General features: G+C 39.8%; 2 protein-coding genes across 3 annotated transcripts; one reads left to right on the top strand and one right to left on the bottom strand.

Annotated features, from left to right (window-relative positions):
- Window positions 1–3,221: 3,221 nt before the first annotated feature.
- fbxo15 (F-box protein 15) lies at window positions 3,222–10,752 on the bottom strand. 2 transcript variants are annotated; one of them, XM_058640323.1, is made up of 10 exons: window positions 10,431–10,752; window positions 8,402–8,506; window positions 7,577–7,816; window positions 5,975–6,178; window positions 5,752–5,881; window positions 5,323–5,405; window positions 4,995–5,018; window positions 4,439–4,584; window positions 4,069–4,193; window positions 3,222–3,878 (listed from the first exon to the last, which is right to left on the bottom strand). In XM_058640323.1, the coding sequence occupies exons 1-10, from the start codon at window positions 10,514–10,516 to the stop codon at window positions 3,612–3,614; spliced, it is 1,410 nt and encodes a 469-aa protein (XP_058496306.1). In that variant the 5' UTR covers window positions 10,517–10,752; the 3' UTR covers window positions 3,222–3,611. The 2 variants fall into 2 exon arrangements, with proteins under 2 accessions (XP_058496306.1, XP_058496316.1); XM_058640333.1 differs by lacking the exon at window positions 4,995–5,018.
- Window positions 10,753–19,307: 8,555 nt separating this feature from the next.
- On the top strand, window positions 19,308–21,562 carry cbln2b (cerebellin 2b precursor). The gene is made up of 4 exons (XM_058634976.1): window positions 19,308–19,627; window positions 20,015–20,548; window positions 21,136–21,255; window positions 21,365–21,562. The coding sequence occupies exons 2-4, from the start codon at window positions 20,261–20,263 to the stop codon at window positions 21,560–21,562; spliced, it is 606 nt and encodes a 201-aa protein (XP_058490959.1). The 5' UTR covers window positions 19,308–19,627; window positions 20,015–20,260.
- The last annotated feature ends 651 nt before the right edge of the window (window positions 21,563–22,213 follow it).

Here is a 22,213-nt window from a genome sequence, read left to right as displayed (position 1 = left end):
TATCTTTGGTCTACGATATATTTTCTTTTGGTAAGCATATAGATAAATAGCACTGCTGTGTGATAAAAACAGAGTAGTAGGAGCATGACCTACTGCTACATACTACTACAAGAGTTCCTGAAAAAGTGTTTCTACAAATCAATAACACCAAGGAAATGGTGCATCATTCTCCACCTGAGGTCCAGGATTATACATTTGTATTATATTATATTTGGGATATACAGTCACTGCAGTCTGATGCAGCTCCGGACCATGCAGCAGGGAGGGCACTTTTCCTCTTATATCACTCACTGAGCTCCTAAAGCCAGAGGAGAGACAGCAGCTTTGATATAAAATGGATTTATCCGCACCCGTTTGGTCTTGATGCTCCATTTAAAGGGTGGAATAAACCAAAGATCTCACCGAGTATCGTGAACCTTTTATTACTCTGTCACCCCTTGAAGCTTTCAGCACACGATGCTCTCGAGTGATCAGAAAAGTAGGAGGCGTCAGGACAGATGAGTAAAACGAGGCAGAGGTGACAGTTGGTCAGTGGCTGCAGAGTTTAGATGAACTGACCATACGTTTGTTTTTGTGAAGTTTTTATACGGTTCAAATTTAGCACGCAAATTCTGGTGTTCATGGACGGCTACAGTGTTCTTTTAGTTTTTCTTCATTTTAAAATGTGAATGCACTAGTTTAACATGCAGTCAATTATGAATAACTGCCAGATACTGAAGCATATTCTGGGAAAAATGGGCAAAATCACTTATTCGCAGGATAATTTTCAGGTGCTGAGGGGTTAAGTTTGACCTTAATACTCCGTCATACATTAGTGCATTTACGTGAATTAAATGACTCTGCTTGGACGATGGAATTCTAACTTCCACATCAAAATGACCTTCATTCAAAACTCTGAGTTTGAGCCCAACTTAGCCATCATCCATCAGTCCAAAACCTACCGATTTTTCATGTACTATTAAATACGACAGTGTTTCCTATAACACTTTTTGCACAGGGACTCATGTTCATGAATCTATGAACAGTTAGTACATCACCTCTCAGCAACTCCACACAACACAGAGCATTTTCTCCATTTTTACTGCAGATTAAACACTTTACTCACCAACTGTGTAATAACCTTTTTAAAAATCAATGCAAGTCTGTGGTTCTTCTTCATGAGGGAGCAGAGTGTTGGAGAGGTGGGGTGGTGCCCTAGTGCCCCCTATTGACAACCTGCCACTGCTGATCAATGTGGTGAAACATAATCGTCATCTCAGTGTGCAAATACGAGGTTTGACCAAGGTGGTCAAGCTCCGTCGTTGTGTACCTCATTAGTTGACAGTTACCTACAACGAAAGGACCAAATAAAAACGGCCTTTGGCTTCTGAGGCTGAATAGTTTGTGGACCCAGCTGGTCACTCACAGGGGAGAGAATTAACGGCTAAAAATGGAAGCAATTTTCTTTCAAGATTAGCCCGTGAGGAAAAGTAAGACAGATGGGTTTAATGAGGCTTTATGTCACTTAATTTAACCCGTACTTTCTTAATCACCATTTGTTGTTAAACTTTATAAATTGTGATTAACACACAGACTCGTAATTAACTTGGCAAAGGGAAAGGAAAACAGAGGAAAACAAAGATGAGGAGGAAAAGGAGTGTTTACGGAAGAGAGCAAAACAAAAACAAGAAACACGGTGTAAGACAGACACACATGATGACATATTTTCAAGTTTCTCTGCTCTGACTTTGGACGGATTGAAAAGGATAAAAAAAGGATAAGAACAGGCACTGATGTTTTCTTTGTTAACCAAAGAGAGCCATCTACTGGAGAACTATGTACATTGAATTACATTCTAATCACTGAATTCACACGCTTGTACAGCTTGATTTGAATATATTATGATTATTTTGGTATTTAAAAAAAAAAGAAAAACAGCACAGAGATTTCATTTCCATACACGCTGTACCCCCAGAATTAGATTACATAGTGTTTTCTGACAAAGCGCCGTGGTCCTTGCCCCTAAAATCCATATCCCCTTGTTTCGTCATTACTGTGAGTTAAACGGCTGAATAACTGTCTTTATGTCCCTAAGAGTCCATTACCACACAGCAATACCCTTGGCTCCTGGTTTTTCTAATATAAAAGGGAATGAGGGATTGGCAGTTTGCGACACTTGATGTGACAGCAAACAGGTGCGTGAAGGTCACCGTGATGGAAATGTGCCGTAATACACTTGTAACCTGGAAGTCATACACGACACACATTGTTCGGTCCAAGTAATGGTCAATATCATGTCATTTGTCAGTGTATTAAATGCTTGAGGCAGCAATCCAATAAAGGTCTGTACGGCTGTTGTCCACAGCACAGTTAAGCAGGAGGCCTGTGCAGCGTTGACAACATGGCTGCTCGTGGAGTCTTTATGATTCAGGCAGTGTCTCCATCTCTCTATCAGAGTTGTTGTCTCAACTCAATTTATCACACATAATGCTGCCCCCTCTTTTTCTTTTTTTCCCCCCGCTTCTGGCTCTCTTCCCCAAATAATTTTTTGGATCTAGAGCCAATGACTTTGTGGATGTGTTTGGAAAAATAAGCATATTTTCAAGGTGAGGTGACCCTCACTGAGAAAATAAACGGAAGCCTCTGAAATCCTATTATCTAGAGGACTGCCTTATTTTATTGCCATCAGCAGTGCTGGCTCCATCAGCAGCCTGGCAGCAGTTTCCGACGACTGCTCCAGTACTAATTCTATATTGCGAAAGCCAGACCTGCCCAGGGTGTGGACATTAAACTCCATATTCATCTTAAAGTGATTGCATAATGTGTGACCCTGTTACGGTGATGTGGCTATTAAGGTATATTCTATAGGAGCAAAGAAAATTCGATAGAAAACACACTATTTTAACTCGATTCATAAAGCATGCCTTCATTTTCAGTTTTGTAGGCACAATTTTTACAGTGTGTGTAACAGCATAATTAATTGTGAGTCATTAAATGGATAATACAGTATTAGTTTGGGAGAATGACCCAAATCTCCTTGAAGAGTACGTTTGAGTAGAAAACTGACTACATATTGCAATGTGTATAATGTGCATTCAACTGAGGGTGAGAGGGGGTCACTATGAGAAACATCCACATGTGCATGTGTAGGCTTGTGACCTGAATTCCAACAAAATAGCTTTTAAGGACAAAAAAAAGGTGTAACTGAAAAGCGTAAGAAAGCAAAATCATTGGAATTGAAGTCAAATTTTAGAGCACTTCACAATCATTTATTTGACGATGTTGATTGCTCGAGTATTTAAAGGCAAATTAAGATAACAAGACGTTTCTGAACGGCCACATTTGTGTGAATACAAAATGCTCTAAATCAATAAATATACTGAGCCAGAGGCCAAGAACAAAGAAAGATCCAAAATCACAACAAATCACTTTTGTCCCATGTTGTATTTTACATGAATGGACGTCACTAGGTGAATGCTCTGGTCTGGGTACTTCCCTCTGATAAATAAATATAATAATAGCCAGACAACAGTATAATTATCCCTGAGTTGCCATGGAAAAGCTTTGTGTGGAACTGAGGGCATCACACAGGCTTAAATTCTTCCTGAAGTAATGATTCAAATCCTCAAAACTCAGTAATCTCTGCCGAAATGCTCGTTGACTTTAGAAACACTGACGTAGACAACTAAACCGATGACGACGTACTGCCTCTGTTCCTTCACCCACGCGAGTTCTATCTTCACCCGACCGTCAGAGTCTCGATAGTGGATCAGGAAGTGCTCACCGTCGTAGTCATAGGAGACCGCTGCGTTTCCCGGCTCCATGAAAACAGGAGAGCTGACACACCAGAAGGGCTTCCTGAATTCATCCAGCACAGTCACACTCATTATGCAGCAATTCTGGCAGGAAGTGAAGAAATAAACAGGGCTAAGCTCAGTGAGTCAACACTTTATTATGGACTGTAAAATGTATTATTTTTTAGTAGGTCTGTGATCACCACCATGCTATAACAAACAGTGAATAGTTTCTCTTTTTAACAATTTGTCAGCAACATTATAGTGTGTGAGTGGCCGACAGCACAGTTCGTACCTCCACTGCAGATTTGAGGACCTCACACCTCCATGGCAGGGTGATGCTTCCTGTCAGAGGTGTGTGTTGGGACAGGTTTGTCCTGCTAATGGCGGTCAGCTCGATGTGTGCATCACTGATCTGAGCTGGTCAAAGGAAAACAACACAAAAAGTAAGACTTTACACAATTTCAATTGTTTCTTTACAGTTTATGGGATTAGTGACTTCATTAGTTTGCAAAACAAAGTCAGTATTTTCTGCAAGAACACAGATTTAATTTAATTCTTTTAAATTATTTATTCATATATGTACTGCATTTACTGTATTATATACACCCAAATATATACATATACTGTACATACAGAGAGAGGGAGATAAATAAATATATTACATCTGAGGCAGAAGAGCTCGGAAAAGCTTCCAGACATGAGCGAGCATACAGTGTTGTGGAGAACAATGTGTAGTTGGTAACCATGGAGACCGTATTCGGGGTCTGCATCATCACTAGGGGGTTTGGCCATTAGTTCCAAATAGGGGCTGAAGAAAGAGAGAAAGGAAATTAAAAAGATAAATTACACTCAAACTTAGTTGTGTGATGTAAAGAGGAAACAATATTTTGGGGTGGGGGGGGGGCATTTAAGAGTTTTTTTTTACTTTTGTGGACGATCATATCATATCATATCTAGAACTGTGATCTCAAAAGAAACCAGAAGAGGGGGCCATGTACACACTTTGTTAGATGTTGAGACTCACAGGGGATATAGAAGTCTACTGAACGCTGTGGATAATCAGTGAGGCAGTTTTACACTTCAAATCCAAAACTAATCTAAACTAAAAAAAATAAATATCATCACCAACAGTGATGTGACCTGTGTATGATTTTGGCCAGTGGCAGGTTAAGACCTCATAGGTTATGGTTTGAGCTATTTCCCTCAGCTTTTCTTCACCTGGTCCGCTGAGGCTTTCGTCTCCTGTTGTGTCAAAAAAAAGATTGTAAAATCTCTTGTGCGACTCGTGACAAGAATGAACCACTTCATATTAAAATGTGGTCCAGTCACGCTATACATATGTGCTGGTGAAGCACAGGTGCCACTAATACTGATGCTTCAAATCTCACTCTGCAGTGCATAACAGATGGGTCACACACCAGGAGCATCAAATAAATCCCCTCAGTTATCACATCCTACATGTTTGGGCTCTAACCGACTGATAGTGATACACTGCACACCGCATAACCACATGAATAAGAAGTGCCTGTTCTTGTGTAGCACCCACCAGACAGATGATCCCTGGATGCTTCTCTCCAACAGCTTGTGGAAGTGAAGGGTGAACATGATGAAGGCAATGGAGCTCTGGTCCTGCAAAGAGAGCAATCACTTAAGTTCTTCCACAGTTTGAGAGTAGAAGGGCACGGGCATTAAACTTTTTACCAAATTTGAAACCAAATTTCGGTACCTAAGGAGTTAATCTCATCAGTGTCAGTGAGACAGTAAGCATGCTGTGTGCTGTTTGACCAAGATTTAATGGTGCTCACAATTGGCCGACCAGAGAAGGCCAGAGACGGTGCTCATTCCCCAAAAGAGCAAGATGTGGCTTAACGTGTGTGTGTTTGTATAATGTGTTTTGAGAGGCTGGTTCTTGTTTATGTCATTATATAAACCATTGTATCATCATTTTAAAAATGCCACGGGTGCTTGTATTTACCCTCCAGGTACCAATGACGACTCCAGGATGTAACAGCTTCAGTTCAACCAATTGGTCCTGACCAATGACCTCCGCACTTTCAGTTAAAGTCTGCATGTCCAACTTGGCCATGAGGGACCTCCAGCCAGGGCTGACCGAGCAAGCAGAGGAACTGGTTTTTCACCGACAAGACAAGAGGAATAAGAGAGACAGAGAGAATGGAAATGGACACCTCCTCTCTTACCTTTTTAGGCCAGGGCAGATGAGGTTGATCCTCCTGACACCATGAAGTTGAAGAGTGGAAATGTGCTGGTAGTTGGGCAAGCAGTCTCCTCCGCCCCAGCACAGATACGCCGACGTCTCGCAGAACTGAGAGCGGCTCAGCTCTAATGTGTTCTCCTGCCCCGACTTATCTGACACCGTCAGCTCCCAGGTGACGTGCAAGTTTCTAGAACAGATAAGATGATGATGATGATGATGATGATGATGATGAGAGCAGCTTCACAAAACTAAAAACAGTCCTTTAGTGGAAAACTTCACTTGATATTTCCTGATAGCTGCAAGAAGACGCAAATACTGTTCTAAAACGAAACCTACAATACATTTATTTGACGACAATATAATGCAAATGAACGGGCAGTGTTGGACAAAGCTGACTTGCGCTCTTTTAAATCATGCAAACTATAAGTTTAATGGCTGTAACACCTCCTTCGACAGATGCAGGGAGTAGTGTGCAGTTAAACTGTTCTGACTAATGAAATGATATGCACCGAAAGAAATGAAACTGCAGCTGCTGTGATAAAGCTCTTGATCCAATTCTGTCTAAACTGTGATTCAGGGTTGCCCCGACTGTGATGCAGCCAGTGTCTTGCTGAGACACCATCCAATATCAATTAAATAGAGGAACAAAGCTAAAAACTAGAGCAGCCCATGAGGCCCCACCTGACCCAAGGGATTTCACCCTGCATTGTCTATATGTGTGATGTCTTGTGAAATGATTATTACCAAGGTAAATTGCATGCTCCTCAGTGTTTCTAACAGACAAACCCCCACAGGGAATTGTCTGAGTTGGTGGGAGGTGGGAGGAAGGAGAAAGTGTGCCTGGATTCTTGTGTGTGGTGGATGAGGGGTTGGGGTCTAAGTAATTTATTTCAACAATTCAGACAGCCGCTGTGAGGAACACAATTATTTCTACTTCCCCTCTGTACCACAGCGACTGCCACAGAACTCAAAATTGAGTGCTGCACAGCCTCTAATCAGAGGTTATAAAAACACAGCATTGGTTTCTGCGGTGGAGTCAGTGAGGAAGCTTTCCCCCGTGTGCTGGCATCCCCCCTGAGCAGACATCACATTTAGACAGAGACCTCCTTCCTCACCTTTAATAAGAAAGTGTCTTTAAGTACAATATGAAAAACAAACCATGCTTTGTTTTGATTGCCAGCAGATGCAGCTATCCACTCGTCTCTGCCCCTGAACTGTCTTGAAAGTGAGGGATCTCCAAAGTTTTATTGTTAGCTAACCACAAACAGGGTAGAGATTCCCTTGATACCTCGCAAAGCCGCTTCTAACTGTAATGCAGCCCGACAAACGGAACGGGAGGCAAGTTATATCTGCTATGATCAAGGTGCTTGATTCTTCCCGAGAAAAATAATGAGACCGTTTTCTCACTTCAGTGGCTCGGGATGTGGAAATGCTCAAAAGAAAAAAAACAAAAAAACAACAACACATAAGTGACACTTGTCATGACGCTCAACCGTCTGGAGGAGGAAATCAAGTATCTGCTACATTAAACAAATCATACACCTCAGGTACTTCACTGGAGTGCTTTTGCATTGCGGTCTCTTACCTGAGAGCCCACTCTGTTCGACTGGGCAGCCCGGTGTACTGGCTGATGAGTCCGAGGTTTCTTTTCCACTTGTTCAGTTCACACACTCCTACAGTGGTGAAGAACAGCCACTTCCAGTGGCCTGCGGCACAATCCCGCAGCTCCACCGAGGCCATCTTCAGCAGCAGCTTGTCCATGCACTTGCGTCGACACTTCCCATTTTTGCCAAACTCCGCCGTGTATATCTTGTTCCACAGAGCACTGCGTTGCGTCAGTCCAGAGATTGTAGTGAGTGAAAAGAAAAGAGTAAAGTGAAGAAACAAAATGTTATTTTGTTAATGATGTAAATGACAAAAAAAAGGAAAACTTTGGTGGGGTGGGTTGACATACTTTTGTTAAAACGCGTTGCTATATTTTCAACAGCTGTCGCTGATCTAGAGTGTTTTATCAGTGGCATGAGCCTCAGTCTCTAGGGTTTGCAGTTAACTCGAGGAGAAACATTGCGAATTTCCCACAACCCTGTCTGATCAGGAGCCAGAACTCCACAGAGAGGCACTGTTCACAAATAAACGTCCACACTCCCTCTTTAAAAAATGTTCGTAATAGCAGCAATGGACAAGAAAATTAGCCAAAAGTTAGCCAGAAAAACAATATCACTAACAGTAGCTTCATATTTAAAGTTAGTTGAAGTATTGTAAAACAGTGACAGGTACATTTCCCCCCTTGTAGGACAAGTAGTGCAATATTTACATAGTACATGACTTGTAATAATATTGTCTTCATTGATTGTTATTAAAAGGAAAAACATAAATGAGTTGCTTGCATTAAGACGTGACCTATACTTACTTATCATTGGCAAGCTGGTAGAAGAGCTTACTGACATGGCTCATGCTGAAAAGAGCCGAGGCATCCAGCGATGATAGAATCTTAATCAGGATCTCACATGGCAGTCTTAAAAACAACAACAAAAAAAAAGGTAATTAGAGACCAGATCAAGGCAGTGATACCAGTGTTTTTACCGTCACTCAACATGCACCTGATCAAAGGCAACAGTGTATGCTTCACGGCAAGCTTCTGGTAACAAAATCAAACGACAGTGTTTTTCAGGTGTTAAATATATGTTCAGTATGATTTTGTGCAGCACACTCTATAAGATTTTAATGTAGAAATATTCCAAACTCTGCAGTTAAAAGAAAAAGGCCACCGCCTCATTAATTACATCCAGTAAAGTAGAACTTTCTATTCGCGCAGATAAAACTTCACACCGTACAAGGTGTGATGAATTAAACCAAAAGGGAGAGCCAAAGTGTCATAATTTAAGAACTTGTATGTGTGAAATCTGAAGTCACCAATGCTTGGTCTTAGCTAAATATGTATGTTTGGGTAGAGGATACATCTATCTTGGCTGGAGCTGCTCTCCACCCACATCTGTTACTGGGAAATATTGATCGGGGTTGTCTGCTTGCACCTGTTCTAGTTAATGATGCCAAATACCTTCCAATTAAATGACTTGAGTGATTGTCCACATTTCCTGCCTGGTCCTTGCACTGTCAATTCACTGCACATCAACAACCGCCGTGAGACAATTTCTATTAATATCAGGTGTAATTTTCCACACGGGGAAAGTTACACATTTTTGCCTAAAAATTCTCATGACTCAAAATACAATCGTTAACCCGTCGGTGACATTTGGAGCTGTCTTGGTGCAGAGCCGCAGATCTAAGTGATTTTTGCCATCTCCGACTTCGGTGAAAGGAAAAGATCCCTGTAAATGAGTCACTTACAAGCTGAACTTTCAATGCACTGCCAGTAAAATGGCACAGTCGTCTGCTGTCTCCAGTGAACTATTTGGGATTTCAAGATGTATTTATTTAATGATTAAAACATGCTTTTTTTTATTTATCTTTAAACTAGAGCTGAAAGTATGCATCAATAATCTAAATACTTTGCAGCACAACTGTGAGCATAAGCAGTATGTAGCTTTACTGTTTACCATATTTAGTTTGCAATAGTTTGTTTCATAACAGAAAATGCAAAGTATAACTAAATCTAATGGGAGAGTTTGGAATATCTTTTATCAGAGAATATTGAATTGACAAAGCAATCAGAGTTAAAGGGAAACAAATGCATATCTTCCTATTGAAAGAGTATTCAATAGTTATCAAAACCACAATTGTCAGCATCACTGGAATCATATCACTCAGTCAAATTCAGTTGGATTCACCCTCTGAGGACCATGAATGATACCATTTCATACCAAACTACTTAATATTTGTCAAAACTGTTTTTACTCCCATCATTGTTTGAAAATGGAAACAAAATGCTAGTAAATCAGACATTTGCTGTAATTTCACAGCTTTTAAATTAATCAAACTATAAAAAATAACCCTTATAGTAACTCTACAATTACAATAATGCACTGTGTATATACACAAACAGGTCCCATAAGTGAGTTGTATGTTATTTAAAAAAAACTAAAAACAAAAACAAAATCCAAAAGTGTGTTTACAGCAAAACAAAACTTTGCCAAATTGATATTTACGTGCTCCGTGTGGCTGCACTCTGCTTTGTCACTTCACACTTTAATAACAGACAAAGAGACGTGATGAAATTAAGCAGTTACAGTGTGGAGGCTGCTGCTGCTGCTGCTTCACTGCAGCACTCACTGGGTGAAGAATCAGACTCATTTGAACGTGCGGTGAAGTTTCATCCGTATTGATTTTCGCTGTGCTTTTATTGTACGCTGCTGCAAACAGTTTATAAATCCTTTTACTTAGAAAGCAATAAAGCATCGACTTGCCACCGTTTCTGAACACAGTCTGGCTGCGAGCCTCGACTGCCACTCGGGGAAAATTAACATGTTGCGACAGATTACCTTTCCACAAAGTTGTGGGGTGATTTGTCAGCTCTTTTCGGCGTCCTCCCTGTCCGCAGTCTGGACGCAGCTCCTTTAGATGCCATTTCATTCCACAGGGAATCTCCTGTGAGGCACACAGAAGCTACTTTACTGTTGGAGGCGGATTTTTAAGGCCGCGTAACGTGAAGAGTCACGTTCGTTGAGCAACGTTTTTACAAGGAGGCCAACTTAAGACACAATATCTGTAAACGTCACTACGTCAACGCCATAAGTTAGGCTGGAAATGCAATGTCAAAGAAAAACAGTGACAACTTCAAATGGCTCGACTGCCCCGCGTCCAGTCGCCATGGAGACGTCCTTTTAAGTTTCCCTTGAGACTTCCGGCGAGTTGTTATCTTCAAAATAAAAGCGGATATAGACTATAAACTAATAATAATAATAATAATAATAATAATGCCATCATATTGAATAGCACAGAATTGAAGTGGTCAGCTATAAATGCAGTCAAGCCAGCCATAATGTGTTTTTCCATAGTTAATGAAATGACACTGAAATTGTCTGATTAAAAAAGTGTGTGGTCCTGCGTCTTGACTGGATTATCTACACTTTCTCAAGAGTAAAACATTGAAAATGGGTTGCAAAGTTATGTTGCTTTGCACAAACAAGTGACCGTTTTCCGTTGAATAACAAGTTTAAAAACTTAACAAGCACCTTTAAAAGGTTAAAGCAGTAGCCAAAATCTGTCTTTGATTATCCAATGTTTATCACAATACTTACATAGACTGGATATGTATATATTTTTCTAATCATGATAAACGTTCTGAAAAGGCACAATATCTACTTGTTATACATCTGTTTTAATCAACTTGTGCCAGTTAATTCTGATTAGGGCTGCAACATTTATGAAATCAATGCCAACGGTTTATAATCAATATTTGTTTGTATATTTTTGGGTTATTTTCTCCATATAACAAAAACAAAATATTAAACCTGAATTTTGGTGCGTGGACCAAACAAGACATAGATCATTTTCAGGAAACAGATCGACATTTAAAATTTTTAGGCAAAAATGATTTATTACACTTAACCAACTTAATTTATTTTTACGACTGTTTGCCACTCAAATTGCTATCAGATACAGAGGTGTAACTGCCAAAATTTGAGTCATAGTGTTGCAACCCACAGGTGTCCAAGATATTTTTTTGAAGTTGCTGCAAGTTTACACAAGTGAAGCCAGGGACTGAAATTATCTTGGCATTGTGGTTGATTTAGAAATAGTTTAGCCGGTCATATCTGCAATAGCTTAATATTTCTGATGTTCCAGTTCAAGGTTGGATAGGTAGCAAAGTATATTAAAAAAAAAAAAAAAAAAAACAGACAAACATATGACCATGTCCTGCTGGGCATCAAATTTGGTGTAACCTTCAGATAAAATAATACGAGTTGTCTCTCTCGGCCAGGTTCGTTTTCTCTTAAAGAACCGAAACGCACTAATGCTGCAACCTACCCAATGAGGACAATACCATGTATGAAACTAGATATCCCTACAAGACACGAGTAACGCATGGTTTTGCAGGGGAAAATGGAAATCCCCTGCTGGGAGGCCTCCCAACATGACGCGCAAAAAGGCTTTATGAACACAAAAGGTTCAAGTTGAGTCTTTAGCAGGAACTAAACTTTGCAGAACGAGACAAGTCAGCATTTACATAAAATTCTAGTTAAGTTGGTGATACCTCCTCTAGCTCATTGTACTCAAATGTGTTACTACATTTTTTAGAGCACTTTGGAACAGGGACAGTAAACTGATGCATTTAGTCTGCATGAATCATCAGATTCAAGTTTGTCAACAGGCCAAGTTACACAATGAGTACAAGAGTTTCAAAACCAAATAAAGCCATTTAAAAATGGTTTGGTACAGCTTGGTAGGCTCTGGTCCTTAAGGTCCAACATCTGAAAAAAAGTTAGCACTCTTTAGTATAAAGTAAATATGGATTGAACAAAATTGAGAACATCTGAAAGATAGTACCTCAAGACATCCCATGGCAAAAAGAGGCACCATGAGGGTTGGTTCACCTTGAACAAGGTCCTCACCATAGTGATCCAGCCAGGACAAGAGTTCTAAAGGTTGTGATGTCCACCATGGAGTCCTCTGATGCAGGAATCTGCTGCAGCCTTCATCAGCTCTTTAAAAGAAGGTAGAATTTGATAAGTCACAAGAAAAAGGTAAAAAAGACAAATGTTCTCAGGCAGCTTACCTGGTCAAGTGTGACGGTCTTCTCACATCCAGTCAAGACCCACAGATGGATGCCGTAGCTCAACAAGAGTTAAAGTACAGAAACTTTAGGGCAAGGCTACAAAATCAGAAGGAAGTTTGCCAACACACCTGGGAGATTGCCATTTCTCATGTAACTAACCAAGGCATTAGGATTAAGCATCATCTTAATGACTGCCTGAATTGTGGATAACATGGATAATAATGGTCTACAGACACTTGTTAGCTGAAATTGCTCGTGTAATATACCAAATTAAAGCCAGTTAAAATAAAAAGGTACCATAATTGCCGGCAGAAGCCTTAAAACTAACCAATTTTAAACTATCCATTTAGGTTGAGACCCTGACTAACCCCCAGAGACGACACAGAACAATGACACATGCCAAGACCAGTCGTGTCAGTGTGTAAAAAGAAAAGGCCTTTGCATTCGACAGATCAAAAGCTTTGTCTATTTTAATGTCAGTCATTGTAAATTATAAATATATTATAAATTGATTGAAAACTGATTCAACAGACAAAAAGCATGTTGCAAAGGCCTTCATACTATAATACAACATTCAATGGCACGGCGGCCATACTAAGCCATGTACTGTGTTTGTAGATGACCAAGATCTATTTTTTTGGTTATGAAATGTTTGGACAGTTACGTATTAGGGCCAACACTTGATTAATGGCCATGTTGGAAAAGAAAAAAAAATAAATTAAATTAAAAAAAAAAAAGAAGTACAGCAACTTAGAGCAGTTATGGCAGGTCATATTTGACAGACGCCTAAGCCATTTGACACAGTAGACAAGACACATGTTTCCAATGTTGTATTTCTACCATCAATTCAAACTTGATTTAACATCTGGTCCTCGAACATCACAACACATTTAGAGCTAAAGACATCACAATTTCTGCATTTTGGAAAAGGTTTCATCAGTCCAGCAAGGTCATGAGCAAAGATCAAGATTTGAAAAAACTGCTCTCAGTTTTTTGTACACCATTCTATCGCAAGTCCTTGTTTTGTTTTTTGGAAAAGTGCTATACAAAATTAAGTTTCATTTTGAGGCATTTGTTTGCCGGGCAGGCAAGACCACACGGCCATAGAGAAAGCACCAGGAAGTGGACAAACGTCTCTTTGACGTCAACGAGTGACTTCTGCATAGAAATTGTCAGTTGTGTTGAATTCATTTTCTACTTCTATAGGCACACTTTGAATCTTCGTTAGTTAGCTGTGGGCAACTGGACTCGCAAGTCAGTTGCAGACAACCAAGTATTGAAGACAACAATGACCTTCACAGTCAAGAAAGACACTATGGTGTTTTAAATCGTTTATTCCCCTACTCTACACAACCTTGAGGCCAACACAGTAGCCCCCAAAGAAGAAATAAAATATGGAGTTACCCTTTGTAGATAGACCTAAAAAGGAAATGTTAGTTGACCCTGTATCAGTCAAATTACTAGCTCAGCAGTTCCACAAAGATAACCAAAGCGAACCAGATCTTATATATTCAGACCACCCAAAAAAGTGGACAATGTCACTTCAACCAGCAAACACGTATAACACAAACTGTGGCTAATGCTCCATGTACAACCCTCAGCTATTTGACAGATGGAAGGGAGAAGAGTGAGTGTGGCCATGTTGCACGTACAGACAATTTCAGCAAATTCAAATGGACAATTCAGAATGAACAGATACACACACACAGGCATGGCGGACAACAAAAACAGCGAGTGGGGACACAGCGGCCACCCAGAATTAAAAGACATGACACCTACTGTTTGAAGATCTTCATGAAGATCAACCTGAAAAATAAAATGGAGTCCAGTGTCACGCCCCAAAAATGATTTAAGCTCCTTCACGGTGACAAAATAACTAGTTCAGGTGTTGTGGAATGTAGTTGTATGGAGGTACAGACATGGTTAAACCAGCGTGACTTTGTGATTGTGGAATAAAGCTAATCAAGATTTGAGGAAAGCCTAATTTCAGTGTAGAAATAAATGTCAGTATCTCATACAGACATTTGTTTTAAACACAACTTTTGTATAAATGTGTGATGAAATGGGTGCTATATTGATATAGCAGGTGTCACTCACCTTTTTTATTTTATTTTACACAGTCTCAGGTCTTTATGAAGCGCCACGAGCAGGAGGCAGACGTTTGCTCCTTTAAAAACAAGTTTGTATTTTAAATTACTACATTAAAAGTTGTGTGATATATACACAAGACTCTGTAACCCTGCATCTGGTTTTTAAACATTTGACATTAAAAACTACGATCAGGTGAAAAACGTTCAATACTAATGACATTGACTTCAACAGTGAGTTAACACAGCAGCCATTTTAACTTGTTTCCTCTCACTATTTTGATGATCGATTGATTGGTTTGTTTGAGTGTCTTAGAGTTTAACAATCGCAGATTTTCTTTCATCTTCTTCAAGTGGATATTACCTAATTTATTTTATTCCATATAACAATGAACTGAAACCGAATAATTTTGCATTGAAAATGTAATTTAGAGATTTAAGAAACATGATTAATCAAATTAAACTTAATTGCAGCCCTATTTACACCTATGATTTATCTGTTGTGACCTGACATGACAACATAATGATATGATTCACACTAAGATAAATTGGCAAAAGTTACGTACTATTCTGAACAAGTCATCAATCTGGACCAGGTCGAATCCATCTTGAATCTTCTTTTTTTTCAAACGCGAGTTGCTGCACGCGGCCAACTTTTCAGCGTCTGATGTCACGCCGCGGTAGTTTTGTTTTTTTTAAAGTTCCCTCCTTCAGGAACAGTTTCTGTAGTTCAACAGAGTCACTTTTCTCACATCTTTATCTCGTTTTGCAGCTCGTTTATGCGGCTTCTCTTCGAAGTAGCAGCACTAAACAAACATTTGCTGGAGGAATACGCGGCCATCAGCTGATTGCAAACACCTGCGTGAAAATGACCAGGTGTGTTATGTGCTTTCTTCTTCTTCTTTCTTTCGCTTTATGGCGGGGACAACCAGGTTTAAGGTGCATTACCGCCACCTATATGTTGGAGTGTGTACTTACCCCCATACAAAAATAATAATAATGTTGTATGTCATCAATCCTTTCCCTCCATGTTTTCATTCATGTTTATGTATTTATAAAATACATCACAAATTTCATTAAACGTTGTCATCTTCAGCAAGATAAATGATTTGCTTTTATTTTGATTATTATCATTATTATTATGAATAATAATAATAACACATTTTTGTTTTTTTTTCTAACTTTGGCCTTGATAGTATCTTTGATATTCTTTTCATGTTTAAAACTTAAATAAGTAACCTATGTGTGTGTGTGTGTGTTTTTCAAATTTAATCCATGCATCATTGACCAGTATAATTTATTTATGTACGCTCAGTTTTAATATCAGCAGGCTCATGAATGTGACCTCAGAGGACATAACGTACGATTTAATGCAAAAATTAAAAACAAGTATAAATTGTCACGCCACATCAAGCTCAACAAAAACCTGCTGGAAAATCCATTTTATATGACTTCACATAATTCATTTTTGTAAATCCACATTATGACATTGACTGCAACAATGAGTTAACACAGTACACAGGAAGTACACAGAAAAGTACTTCATACTTTTGAATTAGGTACAAAAATGGAATCATAAACTCCTCATAAAAAGTTATTTTCAGTATAATACAATAAGACAAGATAAAATCTTTTTTATTCGTGCCACATGGGGAAATTTGCAGTTTCACAGCAGCCAAAAATCACAACAAGGTAGAAATAAAGTAGTTGGACTCGATGCCGTTTGAACTGAAGATTTTAACGTGTTAATTGTATTAATTGTGCAAAAAATGTGCAAGACAGACAATATAACAACAAGATGAATGTTATGTTTGCTTTTGTTCAGACTTTATTTTGAAAACCGGAACTATGACTGCTTGGTGTGGAGCATTTGAGTAGAACTGACATAAAGGAGAGAATATCGGGGCACTTCACATCTAGGAGCGTAAAGTGATGGCTGGCTTGACCTCAGTGCAGAGCAGTGATTTAGTACTGCACTTCAAATACAGTAGGTGGGGGCTCACAAGAGGTAAAACTCACAAGCAGCAGAGGATGGAAACTGCTGGTTTCCATTTTCCTAGTGTGTGTCAAACATCATAGACAGGGCACTGTGAAATATTAAAATAACACCTCAATGGTTAATAACACATAAAGGCATATATATATATATATATATATATATATATATATATATATTGTCTAAAGAAACACAAGGCATGTCTTTGAAATGCCAAACCTTTAAAGCAAACTCTGTTATAAATTGATAGACGGATATCAGATCATTTTGATGATGCCATCCGTGCAAATGTCTCAAATTCAAGAGACAATTTTTTATTTATTTTTTCGATGGAGGATTGGAGTAAGTTGCAGGAACAGTATGTTCTGCTGTAAGGGATTTTTCAGGGTTAACAATATCAATCCTCAACAGGACGTTGCCCAGTAAATTCTGGAAGGGAACAGACTATTCATGTTGTTTTTGTCTCCTCACACATGCTAAGACAGAGATCACATCCTACTGATGTCAGACAAGAGAGACAATAACCCTCCCTCAGTCTGAGAGAGAGAGAGAGAGAGCTCAAATTTTTTCACTTACTGACCTCGTTTGAAAATGGCGACTGATTTAAAAGGGCACACAGACAGATGGACAGACAGGCAGATGCACAGAGATACAGCACATCATGCTATTCTGAAGCACAAAGAGATGCAGATTTATTTGACAGTAAATGTAAATGCATGGCAAATATAGGACTTTGGCATATTGCAGAAATATCACTAAAATGAGTCCTGCGTTAAACAAAGTTGCAATACATACCTGCAATTATTTCTTAATTTGTACAGATAAAAATGTTCCATGTGAATGCAGATGTTTTGCTTTGAGATCCGTCACATAATCAACCTTCCTGTTCTTTAGCCAGCAGGCTCTGCTCGCTGTCAGGGAAAATAACCTTGTTGATCAGCGTCTCTGATAGAAGGGAAATCCCTGTTGGGCAACAGCAGCCCCTGGTGCTGTAATGCCATGTAGGCCACATCCCTTCCCATTGCATGTTCCCCCTGACTTGACATTTGTTGTTTTCACTACGTGTCCTTCTTAAGGCCTGGGGTGAGCTGTGGCTCCTGGAAACCTGATGTCACTGTTTCGCATGGTTTGTCCCTCAGCTCCAATCGTGCGATGTGCATAGAGGCTGACAGAGAGGGGGAAGGATCACTGTAGTTAAAGCCAAAATGTTTATTATTTATTTGTACTGAATTTACAAAAGATGAAAACAGCTGGTAGAAATGTTAACATTTGTAAAGGCTTAGACATTCAGGGCTAGACAATTATGGCTTGTAAATAACTCAATATTTTTCAGTTATGTATATTTGTGCTTTTTACAGGCCAGTAACAATACAATATATATATATATACATTCATATATCACATAACTAGCTGTTTATGATATGTTTTACATGTGCTCTTACCTTTAAATAATATTTAACAATCAAACAATATATACTGTCAAATGACTGTCAAAGAGTTGGCAACTGAGTTTCCTCAGACATTTTTATGTAATGTAATGTACTTTATTTCTATAGCCCTTTAAAACCAAAGTGCTTTACAAAATAAAAGCGTGACAGACACATGGCATTAAAAACAGACGGTAAAAACAAATTCAGAAAGACACAAGAATAAAAAGTGAACTGAAAGAATAAAAAGAACATAAACTGTCACCCCACTACTTGGTATTAAAAGCCATTCTGAATAAATATGTTTAAATTTGGATTTAAAATGTCAACAACATCTTTACTTATCACTTATTAAATATAATTTGACTGCAACAGCCTTTGCAACCAAGAAAAGACATCCCAGATGCCATATCACAACATGACAACATACAAAACATCAGGCACTATCTTTTCATGTGTCACAATATTGATATAACATTGATAATCGCCCGCACTAGTGACATTCAATCAATTCCTGATGAATTATGTTCAAAGACAATTAGCCTATTTCTTCTATTTACTTGAGCTACATGACAGTGAAGACCACCTATACAGCACTATGAGTGCCATGCATAAAGGGTCAAGTTATCATACCTGTAAGTGAGAAAATTACAGCTCATTAAATAAAGTCTAGTCGGCCCTCGGGCCCTTCAGAGGTGCATAACATTGATAGAGACCCTCCGCACACAGCTCTCTGAAGAATGAGGACAGAATAGAAAGGCCAAAGGTGGTTCAGGTCATTTTCTCTGAAGTTCTACAGTGAGCCTTTTCTGAAGAGTCACCTTCTTTCCTCATGCATGTGAAATGATTTACTTGCACACCAATGAACACACACATACACACATATATATATATATATGAATAAAACATGTCACAAATGTAAAATATTTCGTTTTTGTGATGTGCATCTGACAAGGAGATGTTAGGAAATAGTGCACAATTTAATGGCACCACTGGATGGCGCACATGTATCTTTCTTAGACTCCTGAAAAGGCACGTTTTTGTAAGTCTGAAATTAGTTACATATACATGCATGGCGAATGTGCCATGCGACAGCAAGGTTATCCGCGACAGAGCCCTTTCATTTCCGATTAATCAGGCTGAGACATGAGAAACCCACTGCATATAAAGGACAGACACTGAGGGGAAGTGATCTCTGTCGTCCTGAGGGGCCCCTTGAGCTCACAACACTGAACTGATTAATATGTAAACATGCCCATTAATCCACGCATGGCTCTTAATTGCGGGATACTTCCGAAGAGTGCAGTGGCTACACACAAAGAATGGGCGTGAGTTGTCCCTCGAAACGAAGCCCAGAGACTTTGGCTTTCTTTTTGCACCAGCGATCAGAGCGCTCAGTTCACAGTCTGCGAGAGACAGAGAGCATGTAACAGCGGGATGGATGGCACAGGTAGGTCATGATTTACCTTTTTTTCTTAACAGGAATAACCATAAAGTGCTGGTTTCACCGGCATTATCATTTTTTAGCAGATAGAAGGATTCCCTTTTACAAATCGTTTACATTAATTACATTATAAACAGTCAAAGTGCGGCGGCACACAGTTCATTTATCCATATCTGAAAACATATATTTGTTTTATTTAATAATTAAGGGATTAGAAATTGAGCATGCATGTTTACAAGGGGATTTTTCCTCAGATATAGATATTAGGATCATTTTACGCACGGTACCCATTTTACGCAGACAAAATACTGTGAAGTTTTCAGAACGAAACTATTGATCCTCATATTGCGATCTGATATTGAAACTGTCATTTTTTTTCTCCCATATCGCCAGGATTTACAACAACACTTGTCTGAATACTCTCCCAAAACCAACTAAGACGCACAGGAGGGAGGGGAGTATCCGCCGGAGAGAGTCTGAGTGCGTTAGTGTGTCAGAAGGTGTTTGAGAGAGTACGGGGGCATCACAGAGAGAGGAAAAGCGAGAGGAAAAGAGAGAAGGGAGTAAGTCTGGACCAGGTGATCGAATAGAAACCTCTAAGGGGCTGTCATCAGTGTGCACGGGACCAGCGATCTGACCATGGTGCCAGCGCGCTTCCCGGGACCCTGTGCCATACTGGCACTGACTCTCCTCTTGGGATGCGACGTGGTTTTCTGCGTCGGCCAGAACGAGACGGAGCCCATCGTGCTCGAAGGGAAGTGTCTTGTGGTTTGCGACTCGAACCCTTCTTCGGAAGGAGGGGTCACCTCCTCACTTGGCATATCTGTCCGTTCCGCTGGGGCAAAGGTGGCTTTTTCCGCGGTACGTGGGACCAACCACGAGCCATCGGAGATGAGCAACACGTCAATGACCATCTATTTTGACCAGGTTAGATACACTGCATACAACATTACAGTAACATAGCCCATAAACTGTTGTTGTCAGACATGGTTGAATGGCTCAGCTCCATTGCTGTTTTCCTGTTTTTGTTTTTAGATTCTCTTCTGTCCTGTCTATTTGCCGCAGGCGCACACAACTTGTTTAAGGTCATGTTTCATTGATTTCCAATCCCTGCGCTCGTCCTGCGTGATCTGAGATCTATATCTGCTATAAAGAACACATCTCTGTTTTCATCTAATATTGTGCGTAACTCGCGTGATTTCAAATCGAATGAGGAACACCCATGTAGTGATTTATTAAATGCGTAAAGGGCCTTGGTCGAATCTTCATTTGCATTCTGTGGCTTTTTGGACTGTCCCGAGAAGTTTTCTCGACTGATGGCTTTGGACAGCGGCCTATTGTGGGCATTCATGTGGGAATCAACTACAATTATAGTGCAGTCTAAACCATTTGGCATACCAAAAGCATAAGATACGCCTGTCTGCAGGCTGCATGCATATCAGGGACAAACAATACACAACATTGAAGCATGAAAATAAAAGTGTTGTCTTACTGTGCGTGCTTTTTGGTCACAGGTTTTAGTGAACATCGGCAACCATTTCGATCTCAAAGCAAGTGTTTTCCAGGCTCCAAGGAGGGGGATATATAGTTTCAGTTTCCACGTGGTGAAGGTGTACAACAGGCAAACCATACAGGTGAGCAATAACCAAAGAGGTCAGTTGGTGTACAGCCATCATTTTGGTGACCTTTCTATTGTAAATTAGCCTAAAACAACAATAAGCCTGTGTCTCCACTTCCCTGTAGGTGAACCTGATGCAGAATGATTATCCAGTTATATCAGCATTCGCCGGTGATCAGGACGTGACGAGAGAGGCGGCCAGCAACGGAGTACTGCTGATGGTTGAGCGCGAGGACCGCGTGTATCTGAAGCTGGAGCGGGGCACACTAATGGGTGGATGGAAGTACTCCACCTTCTCAGGCTTTCTAGTCTTTCCTCTATAATCTAATCTGTGATGATCCACGTCGCCCGGGAGGGACTCTGCTTAGGTTGAGGAACGGAAAGAGAAAAAAAAAAAAAAAACGAAAAAAAAAGAGAAAAAACCCATGCCATTTATTTTCAACTTAAATAACTGTCAGCCAAGGAAGCCGACGAATATCTGTATACCTACTCTCGTCCACTATCTTGTCAAATTGAACGTTTCCTTGGAGTTTCATATATTCAAATCCATAAATCAACTTTAACGCAATCTGGATGATTAGACGTATTGATCGACCAGTGGCATTTGCTTGTCGGGTATGTGGATTTTTTTTTCTTGCTTGGAAAACAAACTTTGCCAACAGACAAACGGGCGCACCTGGACTAAATGGACAATGGAGAAGATGAGGGGGAACTGATGTCCTGGACAGGCCGAGTGTGTTATGCTCTATTTTGTGTTTGTATAGCCTTAAAGAATATTATGGTCCCTGTCCAAGTGAAGTATAAGGAATTATGGACACCCAGAGAAAAAGTGCTTTCACACCCAAAGCATCTTTTTGCACGAACGGAAGTTTTTTTTTTTTTTTTTTTTAATCTCTTTATGTTTTGTGCTGTCAATGGTGTTGCGTTTGGATGCTGAACATATTGAAAACAAGCCAAATGTAGGCCGCCGATGA

The sequence above is a fragment of the Solea solea genome, chromosome 1 (assembly GCF_958295425.1).
Source record: "Solea solea chromosome 1, fSolSol10.1, whole genome shotgun sequence".
NCBI lineage: Eukaryota > Metazoa > Chordata > Actinopteri > Pleuronectiformes > Soleidae > Solea > Solea solea.
This window is presented reverse-complemented; position numbering and strand designations above follow the sequence as displayed.